The sequence below is a fragment of the Aotus nancymaae genome, unplaced genomic scaffold, assembly GCF_030222135.1.
Source record: "Aotus nancymaae isolate 86718 unplaced genomic scaffold, 86718_ANA_hifiasm-v0.15.2.pri h1tg000124l, whole genome shotgun sequence".
In the NCBI taxonomy this organism is placed as follows: Eukaryota; Metazoa; Chordata; class Mammalia; order Primates; family Aotidae; genus Aotus; species Aotus nancymaae.
The window spans coordinates 659,653-676,391 of record NW_026988539.1 but is presented as its reverse complement, the minus strand read 5'-3'; the positions used below and the strand labels follow the sequence as shown (position 1 = coordinate 676,391).

The following is a 16,739-nucleotide window of genomic DNA, read 5'->3' as shown; positions in this document are numbered from 1 at the left end:
GGGGCCGCGTGCAGCACAGCAGCTTTCGATGCCAGTGCCTTTGTCCCGTGTAACTTGTTCAGCTGGGAGCTCCCATCCTTCCGTTTTTGACAGTAGCTGTGCTCTGGTTGCCCTTCCTCACCTGTGGCCCCCACGTCCTGCCGGTTGGCAGGGCACCTCTTCCCCTGCACGTCTGAGGGGACAGCAGCCAACTCTGGTTCCCCTGTTCTCTCATGAAGGTGGGGCTTCTGTCTGCCTGGAGCCCCAGGGTGGGGTGGGGGGGCAGCTGTGGCCTGCGCGAGGGAGGACCTGGCGGATCTGTGCGGACTGGCGGGTGGCCTGTGGTGGCCCCAGGTGCAGGGTTCTCGGCCTTCTGGGCGGGTTCCTGGCTCGAGGGCGTCAGGAGGTGACAGCTGTGTCCCTGGGGTTGCCGTGCCCTAGAGCTCAGTTAAACCACAGTCACGCCCTTTGGCTCTGCAGGTGGGCCCCTCCCCAGGCTGCCCGAGGCTCCTTGCAGGAACTGTCCTGCCTCCCGTCGGGGCCTGTGCTGAGAGTGGGCTCCATGCCAGCTGGGGTCCTCTGGCCCCCTCGCTCCAGAGAGCAACCCACGGAGTCCCCTCGGCCATGAGCCCCGTCTAGACCCTGCGTTTCTCTGTGGGCGGCAGCAGGTTCTGGGGCCTTCGGTGGCCCTGGGCTCGGGAGCATTTAAGGTGGTGTGAACACAGTGAGGGGCTGTGGGCTGGGGTCCCACCATCCCAGGAGCGGGAACTGTGCATTCGTTCTCAGGACCAGAGGCCTCTGTCCTTTCCCCTGGGGTAGCAAGTTGGCTGTCTGGCCTTGCTTATGTCACCTTTGGCTCCACTGGTCCCTCAGGCCACGCCGGTCCCTCCCCAGCTCCACTCTGCACCGAAGGGGCTGGGCTGGACCCACTCTGGCATCATCACAGCCCCGACTGGCGTTCAGCCTGCCCCGCTCCACCAGTGGCTGCTGGAGAACGAAGCCCGAGCCTCGGTCAGGGCCGGGGCCTCCTGCCCTCTGGTCCGCCCTCAGCATCACCAACTGCCATTAGCAGGGGCAGCCCGGTAGCTCCCGTGTCCCTGCCTTGGGCCTGCCTGTTGTCACCTGTCTCCCTCCCTCTTTCTTGGACAGCCCGGGGCCTAGGGACAGGGACCGTTGTGTGGCCCCTCTGTGTCTGGGAGTGGACTGCCCCCGGCTTCAGGACCCTCAGGGCCTCCCCCTGGAATTGGCAGCCGTGCCCTCCTGGCAGCATGCTCTCCCGCCTGTGCCACCCCCCCACCTCTCTTGCTCCCCAGAAAGCCCCTGAGCCCCACCCTTTTCGTCGAGACCTCTGGCCTCTGATGTCATGCAGTGCGTGCTTCCCAGCTGGGTTCTGGGACAGGGCTGGTGCTTGTCATGCCCCGGCCTTCAGAGCCCCTTCCAGCATAGCAGCCCCCTGTCCTCAGTTGCTTTGCAGCCCCGACCCCACGGGGGCCACACTGGTGCTCACCTGTGCCTCTGTTTCTCCACAGCTGTGAACCGTGAGCTTTGAGGCGGTGGGACCTGTCAGCAGAATGTCTCCTGGCCCCGAGAGGGACCCCAAGGCCACCAAGATGAGCACCTCAGCCTGGCCAGCCCGAGCGCCTGCGTCTCAGTAGCCGGGAGCTGCGGGCCCCGCCCGCCCGCCGGCCGCCGGGATGTTCTAGCCTCAGAGGAGCCAGGACCTCAGGTTTCCACGGACTTGGGATTTGCACGGCAGCAGAGTCACCGTGGAGAGGCCAGGGTATCACAAACTTATGGATTTTGACAAGAAAGGAGGGAAAGGGGAGACAGAGGAGGGCCGGAGAATGTCCAAGGCCGGTGGGGGCCGGAGCAGCCACGGCATCCGGAGCTCGGGGACCAGCTCGGGGGTCCTGATGGTGGGCCCCAACTTCCGCGTCGGCAAGAAGATTGGCTGTGGCAACTTCGGGGAGCTCCGCCTAGGTGAGGCCTGCTCGGTGGCGGGTCGGGGCAGGGGCGGGAGGCCTCTGGTGGGGCCGCCCCGGGTCACCGGCAGGTGCGTTGAATTGTGGGTCGAACGTGGTGTGAGCGCCACTTCCTGGCAAGGAGGTTCTGCGAGGAGGGTGGGTTTCTGGCCCTGTCCCCTTTTTGGGAAACAGTTCTGTTGGGAAGCAGGTGGCCCAGAACAGGCCAGGCCATGAGGAGTCTGAGTGCTAAGTCAGGAATGACTTCCACTGCCCGTGTCCACGCAGGACGAAGCCCCGGCGTTAACCGCAGGCACGTGCCCGGCACTCGGCTCGTGGGAGGTCTCGGCCGGCCCAGAGTGGGCATCGGGTGGCTGGAGTGACTCGTGTGGCAGTGATGCTGTGCGCCACTCCTAGCTTCACCCTTTGAAAGGCAGTGCCTGGCCCACCTGGCTCCATCCAGTCTGCTCACACCTGCCCACCCCCTGGGCCAGGGTCTACTAGAGGCGGGCGTGAGGAGGGGGCTGAGGGCTGAGCCTCTCACCGGCCAGGGCCGCCTTCCCAGGGTGGGGGTGCCTGAAGATGACCACCAGGCCTCGGGGAGCTCTGAGCATGTTTGGGGCCGGTCCCAGTCCGTGATTAGCTGTGCCTGGGAGCTGGATCATCCCTGGAAATCTGGTTAAATTCATTTTTGGTGCTGCTGGATGTACGGTAAACGCCTGAGCTCCTGCGGGAAGGCACGTGGCATCTTTTACTGGGGTTCTCCGGGGGACGCAAGTGCACCCCCAGTCAGTGTCTGTAGTGGTGGAAATCGGGGTCCTTGTGAGGGAGTGAGGGATGGGCAGGTCCAGGAGGCCACAGCAGTGTATCAGCCTTACATTGGCGCCCACAGCAGGCGGTACCAGAATCTGGCCCCTCAGCCCGATGAGGCTGTCAGATGAGGGAAACTGAGGCCCAGGGAGTGGATGTGATGTGGTTGCACCTTCAGGAGCAGCCGCCCAGGGGCGCAGGAGCATGGGCTGTGGCCACCTGGACCCCAAGAATGTTTTGTGGCCCCGCTTCCTACCTCTTGCCTCAGTTTACCCACCTGTTAAACGGGGATGAATGGCAGTTGCCACTTGTGGGCAGAAGTGGGGTTCAGCAGGCAGTTAGTGCGGCAGAAGTGTGTGTCCTGTGAGTCGAGCAGCTTTTCCCAGGCGAGGGCTGCTCTGGGGGTCACTGTTGGCCGCTTCACTGTTTTGTTTTGTTTTTTGAGGTGGAGTCTTGCTCTTTCGCCCAGGCTGGAACGCGGTGGCTTGATCTCTGCTCACTGCAATCTCTGCGTCTTGGGTTCAAGCGATTCTCCTGCTTCAGCCTCCCACGTAGCGGGACTTACAGGCACCCACCACCATGCCTGGCTAATCTTTTGTATTTTTAGTAGAGATGGGGTTTCACCATGTTGGCCAAGCTGGTCGGCCTCCCCAAGTGCTGAGATTACAAGCACGAGCCATTGCACCCTGCCACTTGTTCCCCTTGGCTGCACCTAGGGCCCCGGGAGGCCGGTTTGAGGCCCCATCCCGAACCAGAGCCCACCCCAGCCCTTGGGGAAGCTGCTGGGATTCCACCTCTGTGCGCAGAGGCTGGGCGTGGGCCACAAAGCCTCACTGCCTGTCCAACAGCCTGTGGCTTGGGATGCCCTGATTGCCATTTCTCAGCCAAGAGACTGAGCTTTCCCTGCTGGGAGCTGTGGTCTCCTAGCCCTGCTCACACACGCAGCCACATGCAAATGTGTACACGTATGCCCACACATGCATATGCGCACACTAAAGCACACACAGGCACACACGGCCACAGACACGTGTACACAGGCACACACGCACATCCACACACGTGCACAAATGGACATCCGCACACAGGCACGCATGGCCACAAACGCGTACACAAACACGCACATCCGCGCACACACATCCATACACGCACATCCGCACACAGGCGTGCACAGCCACAAACACGTGTACACACGCACACATGCACATCCGCAGACACACCTACACGCACATCCACACACATGCACATCCGCACACACATCCGCACATACGCCTGGCACAGCCCGCGACCTGTAGCCCGAGGAGTGGCCCTGGATGTCTTTGAGGTCCCAGATGGCCACGTGGGCCCTTGGGTGGCGGTTGCAGGTCCCCGGCGACAGCTGAGAGTGGCACGTGAGTGGCGCGAGCTTTTAGGAAGCTGTGGTTTGCGCTCTCTTCACCCTGGTGTCTTGGTGGCGTGTGCTGCGCGGGAGCTGCACGTCGTGGCTTCTCGTTGCCGGGAGGCCGTCTGTCGAAGGACACCCCACACTTCTTCATCTGTTCCTGGCGCAGGGGCCGCAGGTGTCTCTGGATGTGGGCTCTTCTGAGGAGAACTGCCCACAGTTGCTGAATAGTGTTCCCTTGTTGAGAATGTTCTAGAATGGGTCAGCTTTTCTGCTTTCACTGTTTCATGTTTGGTTTAAAATGCTGACTGTGCTCTTAGGTGTGGTTTTCTGACTTTATCCTGCTTGGGATCCATTGACTCCTTGGAGCTCTGTGTTTGTACTTTTTAAAATTAACTTTGGAAAAATGTGAGCCGTTATTTTGTGGAACGTTTTTCTACCTTAGCTTTGCTTTTATTTTTTTTTTTTTGGAGACGGAGTTTCGCTCTTGCCACCTAGGCCTCAGCTCACTGCAACCTCTGTCTCCAGGTTCGAGTGATTCTCCTTCCTCAGCCTCCTGAGTAGTTGGGATTATAGGCACCTGCCACCACACCCAGTTAATTTTCTGTATTTTTAGTAGAGATGGGGTTTTTCCATGTTAGTCAGGCTGGTCTTGAACTCCTCAGGTGATCCGCCTGCCTCAGCCTCCCAAAGTGCTGGGATTACAGGCGTGAGCCATCATGCCCGGCCAGCTTTGTTTTTAGACAGAGTCTTGCTCTGTCGCCCAGGCTGGAGTGCAGTGGCACAATCTCGGCTCACTGCAACCTCTGCTACCTGGGTTCAAGCAATTCTTCTGCCTCAGCCTCTCGAGTAGCTGGGATTACAGGCGCTGTCCACCATGCTCAGCTAATTTTTTGTGTTTTTACTAGAGACCGGGTTTCACTCTGTTGGCCAAGCTGGTCTTGAACTCCTGACCTCACGTGAACCACCTTCCTCAGCCTCCCAAAGTGCTGAGATTATAAGCGTGTCTGGCTGGATTGCGGAGTTTTAGACCAGACCAGCCCTGCTTTCGTTCTGGGTTCTGGTTGTGTGTGTGACAGGAGCGCTCGGCCCCATCCCCGGGTCTCTCAGCCCTGGCTGTCCGCCTCAGCCTCTGTGCTCTGCTGGCGCTGGGCTGTGTGGCGGCGGCTGCTGCTTGTAAGTTCGCTCCTTCTCCGCAGCCCCCAGCCTCTGGAGGCCATCGTGACTGCGTTGCTTGTGGCATTTCTCAGCCCGTCCGATTCTCCGTTGGGTCTCTCCGCCGAGGCTTCCCACGTGCGCGTTCGCTTTGGCCATCTTTTCCTTTAAGTCTTTGAACGCGTCTGCTGTTGTAGTCCGCTTTGCGCTGCTTTGCCACAGACTGGGCCGTTTATGATGAACAGAAATTGATGGGCTCACAGTTGTGGAGGCTGGCGAGCCCCAGATTGAGGGCGGCGTCTGGCAGGGACCTTCCTCCTGTGTCTTACCGTGGTGGAGGGGCCGGATTTGCCCTTTAATCAGGAACCCACTCCATGCTGAGGCATTGACCATCTGCAAGGGCAGCAGTCCGGGTCCTCCTACCGGGCCCTGGCCCCAGCCGAGCTGAATTGAGGATCGAGTTTCCAACACGTGACCCTTGGGGGATGCATCGAAGCCACAGCACTGTGTGAAGTGACGTGTGGGCTGCTGCCGACTCTCTTCCTTGTCACGGTCACTCCTCCCTTACCTGTGGGACAGCCTCATTGGGTGTGGCCGTGGTGTGTGCCGTCAAGTGTGCAGAGTGTGATCTCCTGGGCTGGGCTCTGCGTTTGTCCCGTGGCTCACTTTGCTTCTGTCAGGGTTGGCTTCAGGGTTGTTGGCGCAGGGCCGAGGGTAACATGAGGGACTCCAGGGCCAGGGAGCCCTGCACCAAGGTCTGGACCTTCTGGGTTCTCAGCTGAAGTCAGGATCTGGGGAGGACCCCTCACTCCAGCTGTTGGTGCTGTGGCATCCTCCCGCCCGTGTGTCCTCTGGAACCTCGTGAGCCTCTCTGGAGCTGTTCTCTGCCAGGCCTCGCAGGCTCTGCTGCCCTCCACGTGCACAGAGAGTGCTGCCGGGGGCGCCGTTCGGCTTCCAGAGCCCCGAGCACCCAACCTCCTCCAGGAGTCTGCAGATCCACAGGCCTCTGACACCGCTGCACATGCCCAGCCCACACCCAGGTCTCTGACGTGCCGGCTGCACACAGTGGCAGGGGTCAGGCAAAGAAGGTTTCTTCCACAGAGCGGAGTGGAAGAGCCGGGAAAGACCGCATCACCATCGATGCATCAGAGCTTAAAAGGCCTGCTCATTGAGACAAGATACTGCCAAGCACATGAGGCCAGCCAGGCTGGGGAGCAAGCGTCTGCCTGACCGTCAGGGAGCCACAGCTGGATGATAAATCCACAGATGTCAGAGGGATGGCGTCGCACACAGGCGGGCGCTCTGCCGGAGAAGGGGGCAGCTGCCCGCAGGACGAGCCACACAGCCGCGTCCGCCGCAGCTCTGCTCTGGAGAGTCAGGACTGTAGACAGCAGGGCGTCCCCCAAGGGCAGATGGGCAACCACTCCCATCTTGTGAGCTGCGGCGCAGTGCCAACCAGGCACACACCATGCACCAGGGCGAGGAGCCCACCGCAAGGGCGGCCTCTCAGGCGGGGAAGGGGAGATGGGTAGGGGGCCGTGGGCTCTTCCTCTCAACAGGACCAGGACTATACAGGAGCAGGCAGCTGCCAGCGCTCACCAGACGGCTCTGGGCATTCCACTGTGACCCCCCACCTCCGACGGGCAGCGCAGGAAGGACACACAAGTGCTGAAAGAACGTGCAGGTGGAAGGTTTAGGGGGCAGCGTCCTGAGCTCTAAAACTTCGAAATCTGGCTGGGAGTGGTGGCGCACGCCTGTCATCCCAGCACTTTGGGAGGCCAAGGCGGACAGATCACCTGAGGTCAGGAGTTTGAGACCAGCCTGGCCAACATGGTGAAATAGCATCTCTACTGAAAATACAAAAATTTGCCGGGCGTGGTGGTGTGTGCCTCTGTAATCCCAGCTACTCAGGAGGCTGAGGCAGGAGAATCTCTTGAACCCATAAGGGGAAGGTTGCGGTGAGCCAAGATTGCGCCACTGCACTCCAGCCTGGGCGACAGAGCAACACTCAAGAAAAAGCTTTGAAATCTATCTAAAACTAAGACGGACGGGTGGACGGCAGCTGTGAGATGGAACCTTGTGGCAGATTCAGTTCTGGGGCCTTGGCAGTGAGCGTTGGGTGTTGAGGGCACGGCTCCTTCTGTTTTACGAGGAAAGTTTTCTAATAACTTGTTACGTTGGGGGAAAACATGGGAGGCGAACTCATTTGTTCTGGAAATGCAGGGAGCAGCCCTGGTCCCTGGCTCAGTCCTGGAGGGGGCGCCTGGACACTGGCTCAGTATTGGAGGGGGGCGCCTGGTCCCTGGCTCAGTTTTGGAGGGGGCGCCTGGTCCCTGGCTCAGTATTGGAGTGGGGCGCCCTGGTCCCTGGCTCAGTCCTGGAGGGGGGGCGCCCTGGTCCCTGGCTCAGTATTGGAGGGGGGCGCCCTGGTCCCTGGCTCAGTCCTGGAGGGGGGCGCCCTGGTCCCTGGCTCAGTCCTGGAGGGGGCGCCTGGTCCCTGGCTCAGTATTGGAGGGGGGCGCCCTGGTCCCTGGCTCAGTCCTGGAGGGGGGCGCCCTGGTCCCTGGCTCAGTCCTGGAGGGGGCGCCTGGTCCCTGGCTCAGTATTGGAGGGGGGCGCCCTGGTCCCTGGCTCAGTATTGGAGGGGGGCGCCCTGGTCCCTGTCTCAGTCTTGGAAGGAGGTGCCCGGTCACCAGTGTGGCCATCCTGCATCCTCACGATCCTGTGTGCTCAAGATGCCACCTTCTTGAGGCTGTTTGGAGAAACTGACAAGCTGATTAAAACTGTTGAACTAGAGCCGGGCAGTGCTACGGACAGGGCAATGCCGGAAGGAGCCCCAGCGATTCCCGTGCTGCAGGGCATGCCCAAGACTGGGCACTAGCAGGGGGAAGAGGCTCTCAGGGCCCAGGTGGGACCCCCAGTCTCAGACTGTGAGGTCTTGACTGTGTGCCGCTCAGCCACTGGCTTTGGGGTTTTGCATCCACTTAGCAGGGTCTCCAGGCCACCCTGCCAGTCCAGCTGCAGCAGGGCAGGAGGAAGCGGAGGCCTCTTTCTGCAGGGAATGCTGCTCAGGCAGAGGCAGCTGATGGCAGACCCAGCGCGGTAACCCAGCTGGCCAGTGCTTGAGAGATGGGGCTGCCCCACGTGGTGCCTTGTCGTGCCTTGGGACAGGTCGCCCAGCAGACAGTGGCTGTGGCCCCAATGCCATCCTCAGCTGGAGCCACGTGGGTGCCGGCCACTTTTGTGCATGTTGCCTGGCCTGGCTGCCTTGGGGAGCCCTCCAGGCCATGTGCCATGTGGGCCCATTGGCCGATGAGCGGGGCCATGCCCCCCTCCCAGGCCAGCTTGCACAGCTGCCCCTTCACAGCTCCCCTGCCTGAAGGGCTGACCTTCTCCTTCCTCAGGAGCTGTAACAGTTAAAAGCTGTGCCTTGGGCCAGCACAGGGGCTCCTGCCTGTCATCCGGACACAGTGGGAGGCTTAGGCAGGTGGATCACTTGAGTTCAGCAGTTCAAGACCAGCCTGGGCAACTTGGAGCAGCCCATCTCCATCTCTACTAGAAACACAAAAATTAGTTGGGTGTGGTGGCGTGCACCTGTAATCCTAGCTACTCGGGAGGATGGCTTGAGCCCAGGAAACAGAGGCTGCAGTGAGCCGTCATCTTACCACTGCATGCCAGCCTAGGCAACAGAGCAAGACCCTTTCTCAAATAAAAAAAGTTACAGCCTCCTGCCTTCTGCACTTTCCTGGGACGGGACCGAGCCCTGGAAGTCCAGTGTGGCTGGTGGCCCCGCAGGTCCCTGTCCAGCTGTGCTGGGCTCACCTGGGGGCCAGTGTGGGCCTCCCCTGTGTGGGCCTCCCCCTGCAGGAGGTGCCATGCCCTGGGGGCGTCTTTGAGAAAGGGGTAGAGGAGTGTGGAGCCCCTGAGGCTCCCTGCAGGCCGTGAGAAACCTCCCCAGCTAGGGAGGGGTGGGGACGGTGGGGGAGGGTGGCAGATACCCCGGCCTGTGGTGCTGTGAACCAGGACAGGTGCTGGTGTGGGGAGGACCTGGCAGGCCCCAGGGCAGTGCACGGGCAGGCTGGGCCCAGGCCTGGCTGCTGGGCAGGAGTGTACTTTTAGGGTGAGGGTAGTTCTTTGGAGGGTGGTCCCTTTTGCCTCCTCCCTGGTGGTGGGCGGGTTGGGTAGCCCAGGGCAAGAGGTTCTGATGGTCTCTGTCCCCACAGGAAAGAATCTCTATACAAATGAATACGTGGCTATCAAATTGGTGAGTCGGCCCCTCCACCCCATCCCTGCTGACGCACCCCCAGGGATTTCTGGGCAGCGACCAGGGCCCCCAGTGACTGCAACCTGTGCCCCCAGGAGCCGATCAAGTCCCGGGCCCCACAGCTGCACCTGGAGTACCGGTTCTACAAGCAGCTCAGTGCCACAGGTACCGGGCAGCCCGCGGGTGGGGCGGGAGCTGCGCAGGGGCAGGGAGGGGGCCGCTGCCGCACGCCCGTGCGTCTGTCCTCCGCCGCAGAGGGCGTCCCTCAGGTCTACTACTTCGGCCCGTGCGGGAAGTACAACGCCATGGTGCTGGAGCTGCTGGGGCCCAGCCTGGAAGACCTGTTCGACCTGTGCGACCGGACCTTCACGCTCAAGACGGTGCTGATGATCGCCATCCAGCTGGTGCGTGGTGGGCGGGGCCGGGAGGGAGGAGGGTGGGCAGGGCGGGGCCGGGAGGGAGGAGGGTGGGCGGGGCCCAGCGAGGAGCACGCGGGCCGGCGGGGGCCGGGCACAGGCCCGCGGACACCGCTTTGCCGCCTGCAGATCACGCGCATGGAATACGTGCACACCAAGAGCCTCATCTACCGGGACGTGAAGCCCGAGAACTTCCTGGTGGGCCGCCCGGGGACCAAGCGGCAGCACGCCATCCACATCATCGACTTCGGGCTGGCCAAGGAGTACATCGACCCCGAGACCAAGAAGCACATCCCGTACCGCGAGCACAAGAGCCTGACGGGCACGGCGCGCTACATGAGCATCAACACGCACCTGGGCAAGGGTGAGCTGCGTGCGCGCGGCGGGGGGCGGGCGCCCGGGCCCCGCTGAGGCTGCGCCCCTGTCCCCGCAGAGCAGAGCCGCCGCGACGACCTGGAGGCGCTGGGCCACATGTTCATGTACTTCCTGCGCGGCAGCCTCCCCTGGCAGGGGCTCAAGGTGCGCGCGGGCCGGTCGGGCGGGTGGGGCGCGGGGCAGGAGCAGGGCTGACCGCAGACCTCCGCAGGCCGACACGCTCAAGGAGCGGTACCAGAAGATCGGGGACACCAAACGCGCCACGCCCATTGAGGTGCTCTGCGAGAACTTCCCAGGTAAGGGGTCCCGGCGCCCCCGCCCCGCGCCCCCACCCTGCGCCCCCACCCCCGCCGAGGCCCGGTTGGCGCTGTCTCTGCAGAGGAGATGGCCACGTACCTGCGCTACGTGCGGCGCCTGGACTTCTTCGAGAAGCCTGACTATGACTACCTGCGCAAGCTCTTCACCGACCTCTTCGACCGCAGCGGCTTCGTGTTCGACTATGAGTACGACTGGGCCGGGAAGCCCCTGGTAGGTGGGGGGCCCCGGCGTGTGTGTGCGGGCGGTGCAGCAGGAAACCGCCCTGAGGGGGATGGGAGGCGGCGCTGCAGCCCATCCTGACCCCAGCTCTCCCACCCACAGCCGACCCCCATCGGCACCGTCCACACCGACCTGCCCTCCCAGGCTCAGCTCCGGGACAAAGCCCAGCCACACAGCAAAAACCAGGTGAGGCCCGGGCAGGACCGATGCCCCAGGGAGGGGCGCAGGCTGCCAGTGTGACCCCTCACTGCCCTCCCCCAGGCGCTGAACTCCACCAACGGGGAGCTGAACGCTGACGACCCCACGGCGGGCCACTCCAATGCCCCCATCACGGCACCTGCAGAGGTGGAGGTCGCCGATGAAACCAAGTAAGGCTCTGGGACAGCTTCCTGGAGGTAGTGGGGGGGGCCTGGGTCCCGATGAGGATGGGGGAGCCTGAGGCCTGGGATGCCCCCATCGTTCCCTCCGTCCACACGTGGGCTGCCCCCATCCCTGCCCCGGTCCTCTCACCCCAGGCCGCCCACGCCTCCCCCCCAACCCCGTTTTCTCACCCTGGGCTGCCTCCGCCTCTCCCCCCATCCTCCCACCCCGGGCCTCCCCCTGTCCTCTCACCCTGGGCCGCCCCCGTCGTCTCACCCTGGGCCGTCCCCGCCTCCCCCAATCCTCTCACCCCGGGCCGCCTCCCTCCCTAGATGCTGCTGCTTCTTCAAGAGGAGAAAGAGAAAATCGCTGCAGCGACACAAGTGACCGGGCGCATGCAGCCCCCTGAATCTTCTCCGTGCAGCCCCCTGGGGCTCGAGCTTGTGTGAGGCCTTCGGGGCCCACCCACAGCGGCCCAGGGCCAGACCCTGGCTGGAAGCCAGGATGCAGACTGCAGGGGCCGCCCTGGCTGGGCTGGCGGCCCCACCCCGGGACGTGGGTCACTCCCTTCACGTAAGACTTTGGCGAAATTCCTACACCTGTGTCTAGTCCTCCCCTCCAAGAGCATTAACTATTTAAAACAAGGAAAAGAAAAAACAGAGGCCCGCCCTGCCCCCACGCCTGCCCCTCCGTTTCTTTGCTGAAGTGAGTAGTGTGATCTGGGGGCTTTGGCTGAGGCTCGGCCCCGCCAGCCGCCCCCGTTAGCGTCGTAATGTCCAGCTTGTCTCCCTCGATCCAAAGGCCGTTTTCTCGAGGGGAGGGCAGGCCCGGCCCGGCCTGGAGGGGTGCTGTGGGGCCGTCTTGCCCATGCCCTCCTGGGAGGGGCACAGGCATTGCTGCCAGGGGTGAGGCCGTGCTGCAGGCCTCCCCAAAACCAAAGGGGAAGGCGGGGGGGAGCCGCAGCTGAAGCCGGCTCTCCAACCAAAATGCTGCACCAAAGCTTGGGCGCCGCGGGCACGGCCACTGCAGCCTCTTCCCAGCCTGGCCCCGGCGAGGGCACGTGGGCCCTGCCAGGCGGGTCCTTCTCGACGCACCTGCTCCCAGAGGCTGTGCCCCGATGCCCAGAACCCGGGGCGGGATAGCTGGCTGGTGTCGCCCTGCTCAGCCCCAGGCCGTGCTGCGTGGGGCGTGGGCACGGGGCTTCCTGCCTCTGTGCTCCGTCACCCGGCCAGCGGCCAAGACAAAACGCCTTAAAGCCCCGGCCCAGCCCCACAGGTGTGCGCGCAGGGGCCTGGGGGCACCCTGGACTGGCAGGCGGTCCCCAGCGGGGTCTCCTGGAGGCTGCCAGGCAGAGTGGGGCAGCTTGGGGCCATGCCTGGGCCGTGGCTGGGAGTCTAGGTTTTGCTTTACCAAGTGTACAGAAATGGCATTCACGTTTCTCTGACGCTCCCTTGAAGCCATAGAATTTAGGGGCTTTTTTAAAAAAATAAAAAAAATGAAATCAAACCCAAGTGTTGTGTCTGGACTTTATACGAAGAAGCTTGGCCTGGAGCAGACAGTGCCTCCATCCCAGCCCTGCCCCAGGGGAGGGGACAGGTCGGGGAGCGACGGCGGCGGATTGGAAGGTAAGGAAGACGGAAGCAGAGGGGAGAGCTGGGCTCTGTCTGGGGAGAGGGCAGAAGACGATTTTCACCGACCATGGAAAGGGGAAGTCACAAACATGCAACTGTGTGACTGGTTCCCGTTCCCCAAAGCTGCACAGAGGCCCGGAAAACCTCAGTGACGGGGCCCAGGTGGGGTGGTCCCGGCCGCCTCTCACAGCGGAAGGCCTCCCCACTCGCTCTGTTCACACAGCAGGGAAGCAAGCATCTGCACGGGGTCCCATGGCACAGTGCAGGAATCGGCAGTAGCTCCCGGCAAAGCAGAGGGATTTCCGGCAGGCAGGTGAGGACCGTGGCGGCTCGTCCCGCACCTTCTCCCTGAACAATGCCCGATGCCTGGCAGCCGCACGCAGCTGCGTTTGCAAGGGACATACAGGCAGAAATCCCCAAATGCTGGGTGGGGTCTCCGTCTCCACCCCCTGACCTCCTGCAAGGCTGAGGGGAGTGAAGGCAGCAGGGGGCAGCGGCTGGGGGCGGGGAAACTCCCACCCTCCTCCACGCACAGCCAAGGAAGTCTACCCTGCCCAGATGAGTCACCGTGAACTGAAGGGGACACGCAGGTCCCTCCCAGGAAGCACTGGAGACCGGAAAACCATCCCAAATCAGACGCAGAAGCACAGAAGTGGACAAACCGCCGACAATGAATTGGATTCGGGAAGGAAACGTCGGAAAGAGAAAAACCCGTTTTGGAAATGAATAAATCGCAAGATGCCCGAGACCCCCATGAAAATGGGAGGAAAGGCACTGAAGGCAGTAATGACGAGGTGAAACGAGAGACTGCTGGACACGGCACCAGATCCCTAAGAGGGGCCAAGAAAAGCTGGGCTTCAAGTCTTCCAAGAAGGGAAATGGAGCAAGCAGGTAAGACCCTTGCCCAAGGCGGCTGTTCAGAAAAAGACCCGAATCTCCACGTTCAACGTGCACCTGAGAAAATTAAACCAGAGCAGTCAGCCGGGCGCGGTGGCTCACACCTGTAATCCCAGCACTTTGGGAGGCCGAGGCGGGTGGATCACGAGGTCAAGAGTTCAAGACCAGCCTGGCCAACATGGTGAAACCCCGTATCTACTAAAAACATGAAAATTGGCCCAGCGTGGTGGCGGGTGCCTATAATCCCAGCTATTTAGGAGGCTGACATAGGAGAATGGCTTGAACCTGGGAGGTGGAGGTTGCAGTGAAGATCCCACCATTGCACTCCAGCCTGAGAGGCAGAGCAAGACTCTTAAAAAAAAATCAACTTTAAGACACAGCCTAGGGTACTGTCTTGCCTGACACTTGCTTGAGGCCAGGAGTTCAAGACCAGCCTGGGCATCAGAGACCCCATCTCTACAAAACACGACAAAAATTAGTTGGGCTTGGTGGCACATGCTTTTAGTCCCAGCTTACTTGGGTGTCTGAGGTAGGAGGATCGCTTGAGCACAGGAAACTGAGGCTGCAGAGCGCAAAAGAACCCCGCGTTGTGGCCGGGCGCGGCGGCTCACACCTGTTATCCCAGCACTTCGGGAGGCTGAGGTAGGTGGATCACCTGAGGTCAGGAGTTGGAGACCAGCCTGGCCAGCACGGTAAGACCCTATCTCAAAATAAATGTTTTAAAGGTACCAGTGTAACGTGATGCAGTGGAAATAATGTAACCGAAAATCAGGTGGCCAGAGGGAAATCGGATGAGCTCACTGGTGGTTTTCCCGGCAGTAGCTTGGGGAGAAGGATCACCCGTAATGTGTGTTTATTTTTACCCACGTTAACCTCTTGTGACGCTCTTCATTTCTTCCTACTGATCAGAGATTACCTCTGGGATAATTTCAGCCTGAAGAACTTCCTTCAATGTTTTTGTAAGTAGAGATAGGGTTTCCTGTCTGGCTGCTGCTGTCCAGGCACTTCAGGAGGACGAGGTGGGAAAATGATCCTGGGATTGGAAGTGCGAGCCACCACCCCTGGCCGGATCCAGCTTTGTTGGTAACAAATCATAGATGATCTCGGCTTTTCATTCCTTGAAAAAATATTTATTTCACCTTTCTTAATAAGGATGTTTTTGCTGGGAGTGGAATTCTGGGTTGACAAAGTATGTGTTTGTGACAAGTCTCGCTCTGTCACCCAGGCTGGAGTGCAGTGGTGTGACCTCGGCTCACTGCAGCCTCCACCTCCCAGGTCAAGCAATTCTGCCTCAGCCTCCTGAGTAGCTGGGATTACAGGCATGCACCACCATGCCTGGATAATTTATATTTTTAGTAGAGATGGAGTTTCATCGTGTTGGCCAGGCTGGTCTCGAACTCCTGACCTCAGGTGATCCGCTGCCTCAGCCTCTCTAAGTACTAGGATCACAGGCGTGAGCCACTGCGCCCGGCCAACAGAGTTTTTAAAATGTTTCTGTTTGTTGCCTTTCAGCATTTTAAATATATTGTTCCATTATTTCTGTTGAGAGGTTAGTTGCCATTGTCTTCCCCTTTGAAGTAATGTACCTTTTTTGTCTGGCTGCTTTCAGAGGTTTTTTATCTTTGGTTTAAGTGTCTTGACTATGGCTTTCTTTGCATTTATCCTGTTTGGGATTTACTGAATTTACTGGATCTGCGAGTTGATGTCTTTCATTGGTTTGGAAACTCTCTGGCTGTTACCTCTTCAAACATTTCAGTTTCATTTTCTCTGTTCTCCAGGACTACAATTACTGTATAGATGACCATTCCGTATTATTCCCCAGGCCTCTGATACTCTGTTCTCGTTTTTAGTTGTTTTCCTTTCTTTTTTTTGAAACAGGGTCTCACTCTGTCACTGAGGCTGGAGTGCAGTGTGTGGTCATAGTTCACAGCAACCTCGGCCTCCTGGGCTCAAGTGATCCTCCCACCTCAGCCTCCTGAGTAGCTGGGACCACAGGCACTCACCACGCCTGGCTAATTTTCTCATTCTTTGTAGAGATGGAGTCTAACCATGCTGCCCAGTTTGGGCTCAAGTGATCCTCCTGCCTCGGCCTCCCAGTGTGCTGGGATTACAGGTGTCAGCCACTGTTTTTATGGTTTAAATTGCTATGAATTTTCTAGTTTCTTGAGATGCAAGTTTAGACCATCAGTCTTAAACCTTTTTTTTTTTTTTGAGTTGGAGTTTCACAGTTGTTGCCCAGGTTGGAGTGCCATGCTGCGATCTTGGCTCACCACAACCTCTGCCTCCTGGGTTCAAGATTGTCCTGCCTCAGCCTCCCCAGTAGCTGGGATTATAGGCATTCGCCACCACATCTGGCTAATTTTGTATTTTCAGTAGAGATGGGGTTTCTCCATGTTGGTCATGCTGGTCTCGAACTCCTGACCACATGATCTGCCTGCCTTGGCCTCCCAAAGTGCTGGGATTACAGATGTGATCCACCGTGCCCAGCCCTAAGCCTTTCTTATTTTCTAATCTATGCATAAAAAAATCCCTCTCAACCCTTCTCTAGCAAGATCCCCAAGTTTTGGTATAATTTCAGTGTCACTCAGGTCAGAGTATTTCCGGATTTCCACATGGTTTCTTCTTTAGCCTGTATTTATGTACAAGTGTTTCTTAAACATCTGGGGACTTTTTTTCTTCCTAGAGTTGATTCTGTTTGATTCCACTGTAGCCACAGAAGATGCTCTGCACAAATTCTTCTTTAGAACTGCATCATGGTTTATAACATTGCCTTTCATGGTCATTGCTTCCTGTGCACTTGAAAAGGACATGTGTTCTGCACATGTCGGGCAGTGTTTGATAAAGGTCAGACTTCCTGTTCCTGTTCTAATCTGACAATCTGTGTCTTTTCATCGGAGCATTTAAATCCGTTTACACTTGATGTGATTTGTTGACATAGTTGAGTTTAAGTCTACCATCTTCCTTTCATTTTTGAAG

General features: G+C 59.7%; 1 protein-coding gene across 4 annotated transcripts in view; it reads left to right on the top strand.

Moving 5' to 3' along the window:
* CSNK1G2 (casein kinase 1 gamma 2) overlaps positions 1–15,904 on the top strand; it is a 38,281-nt gene extending 22,377 nt beyond the window's left edge. The window contains exons 2-13 of one of the 4 annotated variants that reach the window (XM_021676699.2): positions 1,509–1,959; positions 9,507–9,547; positions 9,643–9,712; positions 9,803–9,951; positions 10,093–10,327; positions 10,397–10,482; positions 10,550–10,634; positions 10,718–10,866; positions 10,978–11,061; positions 11,137–11,243; positions 11,568–13,179; positions 13,425–15,904. In XM_021676699.2, coding sequence (XP_021532374.1) covers positions 1,773–1,959; positions 9,507–9,547; positions 9,643–9,712; positions 9,803–9,951; positions 10,093–10,327; positions 10,397–10,482; positions 10,550–10,634; positions 10,718–10,866; positions 10,978–11,061; positions 11,137–11,243; positions 11,568–11,622 — 1,248 coding nt within the window. In that variant the 5' untranslated portion in view covers positions 1,509–1,772 and the 3' untranslated portion in view covers positions 11,623–13,179; positions 13,425–15,904. Of the gene's footprint in view, positions 1–1,508; positions 1,960–9,506; positions 9,548–9,642; positions 9,952–10,092; positions 10,328–10,396; positions 10,483–10,549; positions 10,635–10,717; positions 10,867–10,977; positions 11,062–11,136; positions 11,244–11,567 lie in introns of those variants that run through there. The other 3 variants (XM_064371229.1, XM_021676697.2, XM_064371230.1) reach the window with 3 other exon arrangements.
* The last annotated feature ends 835 nt before the right edge of the window (positions 15,905–16,739 follow it).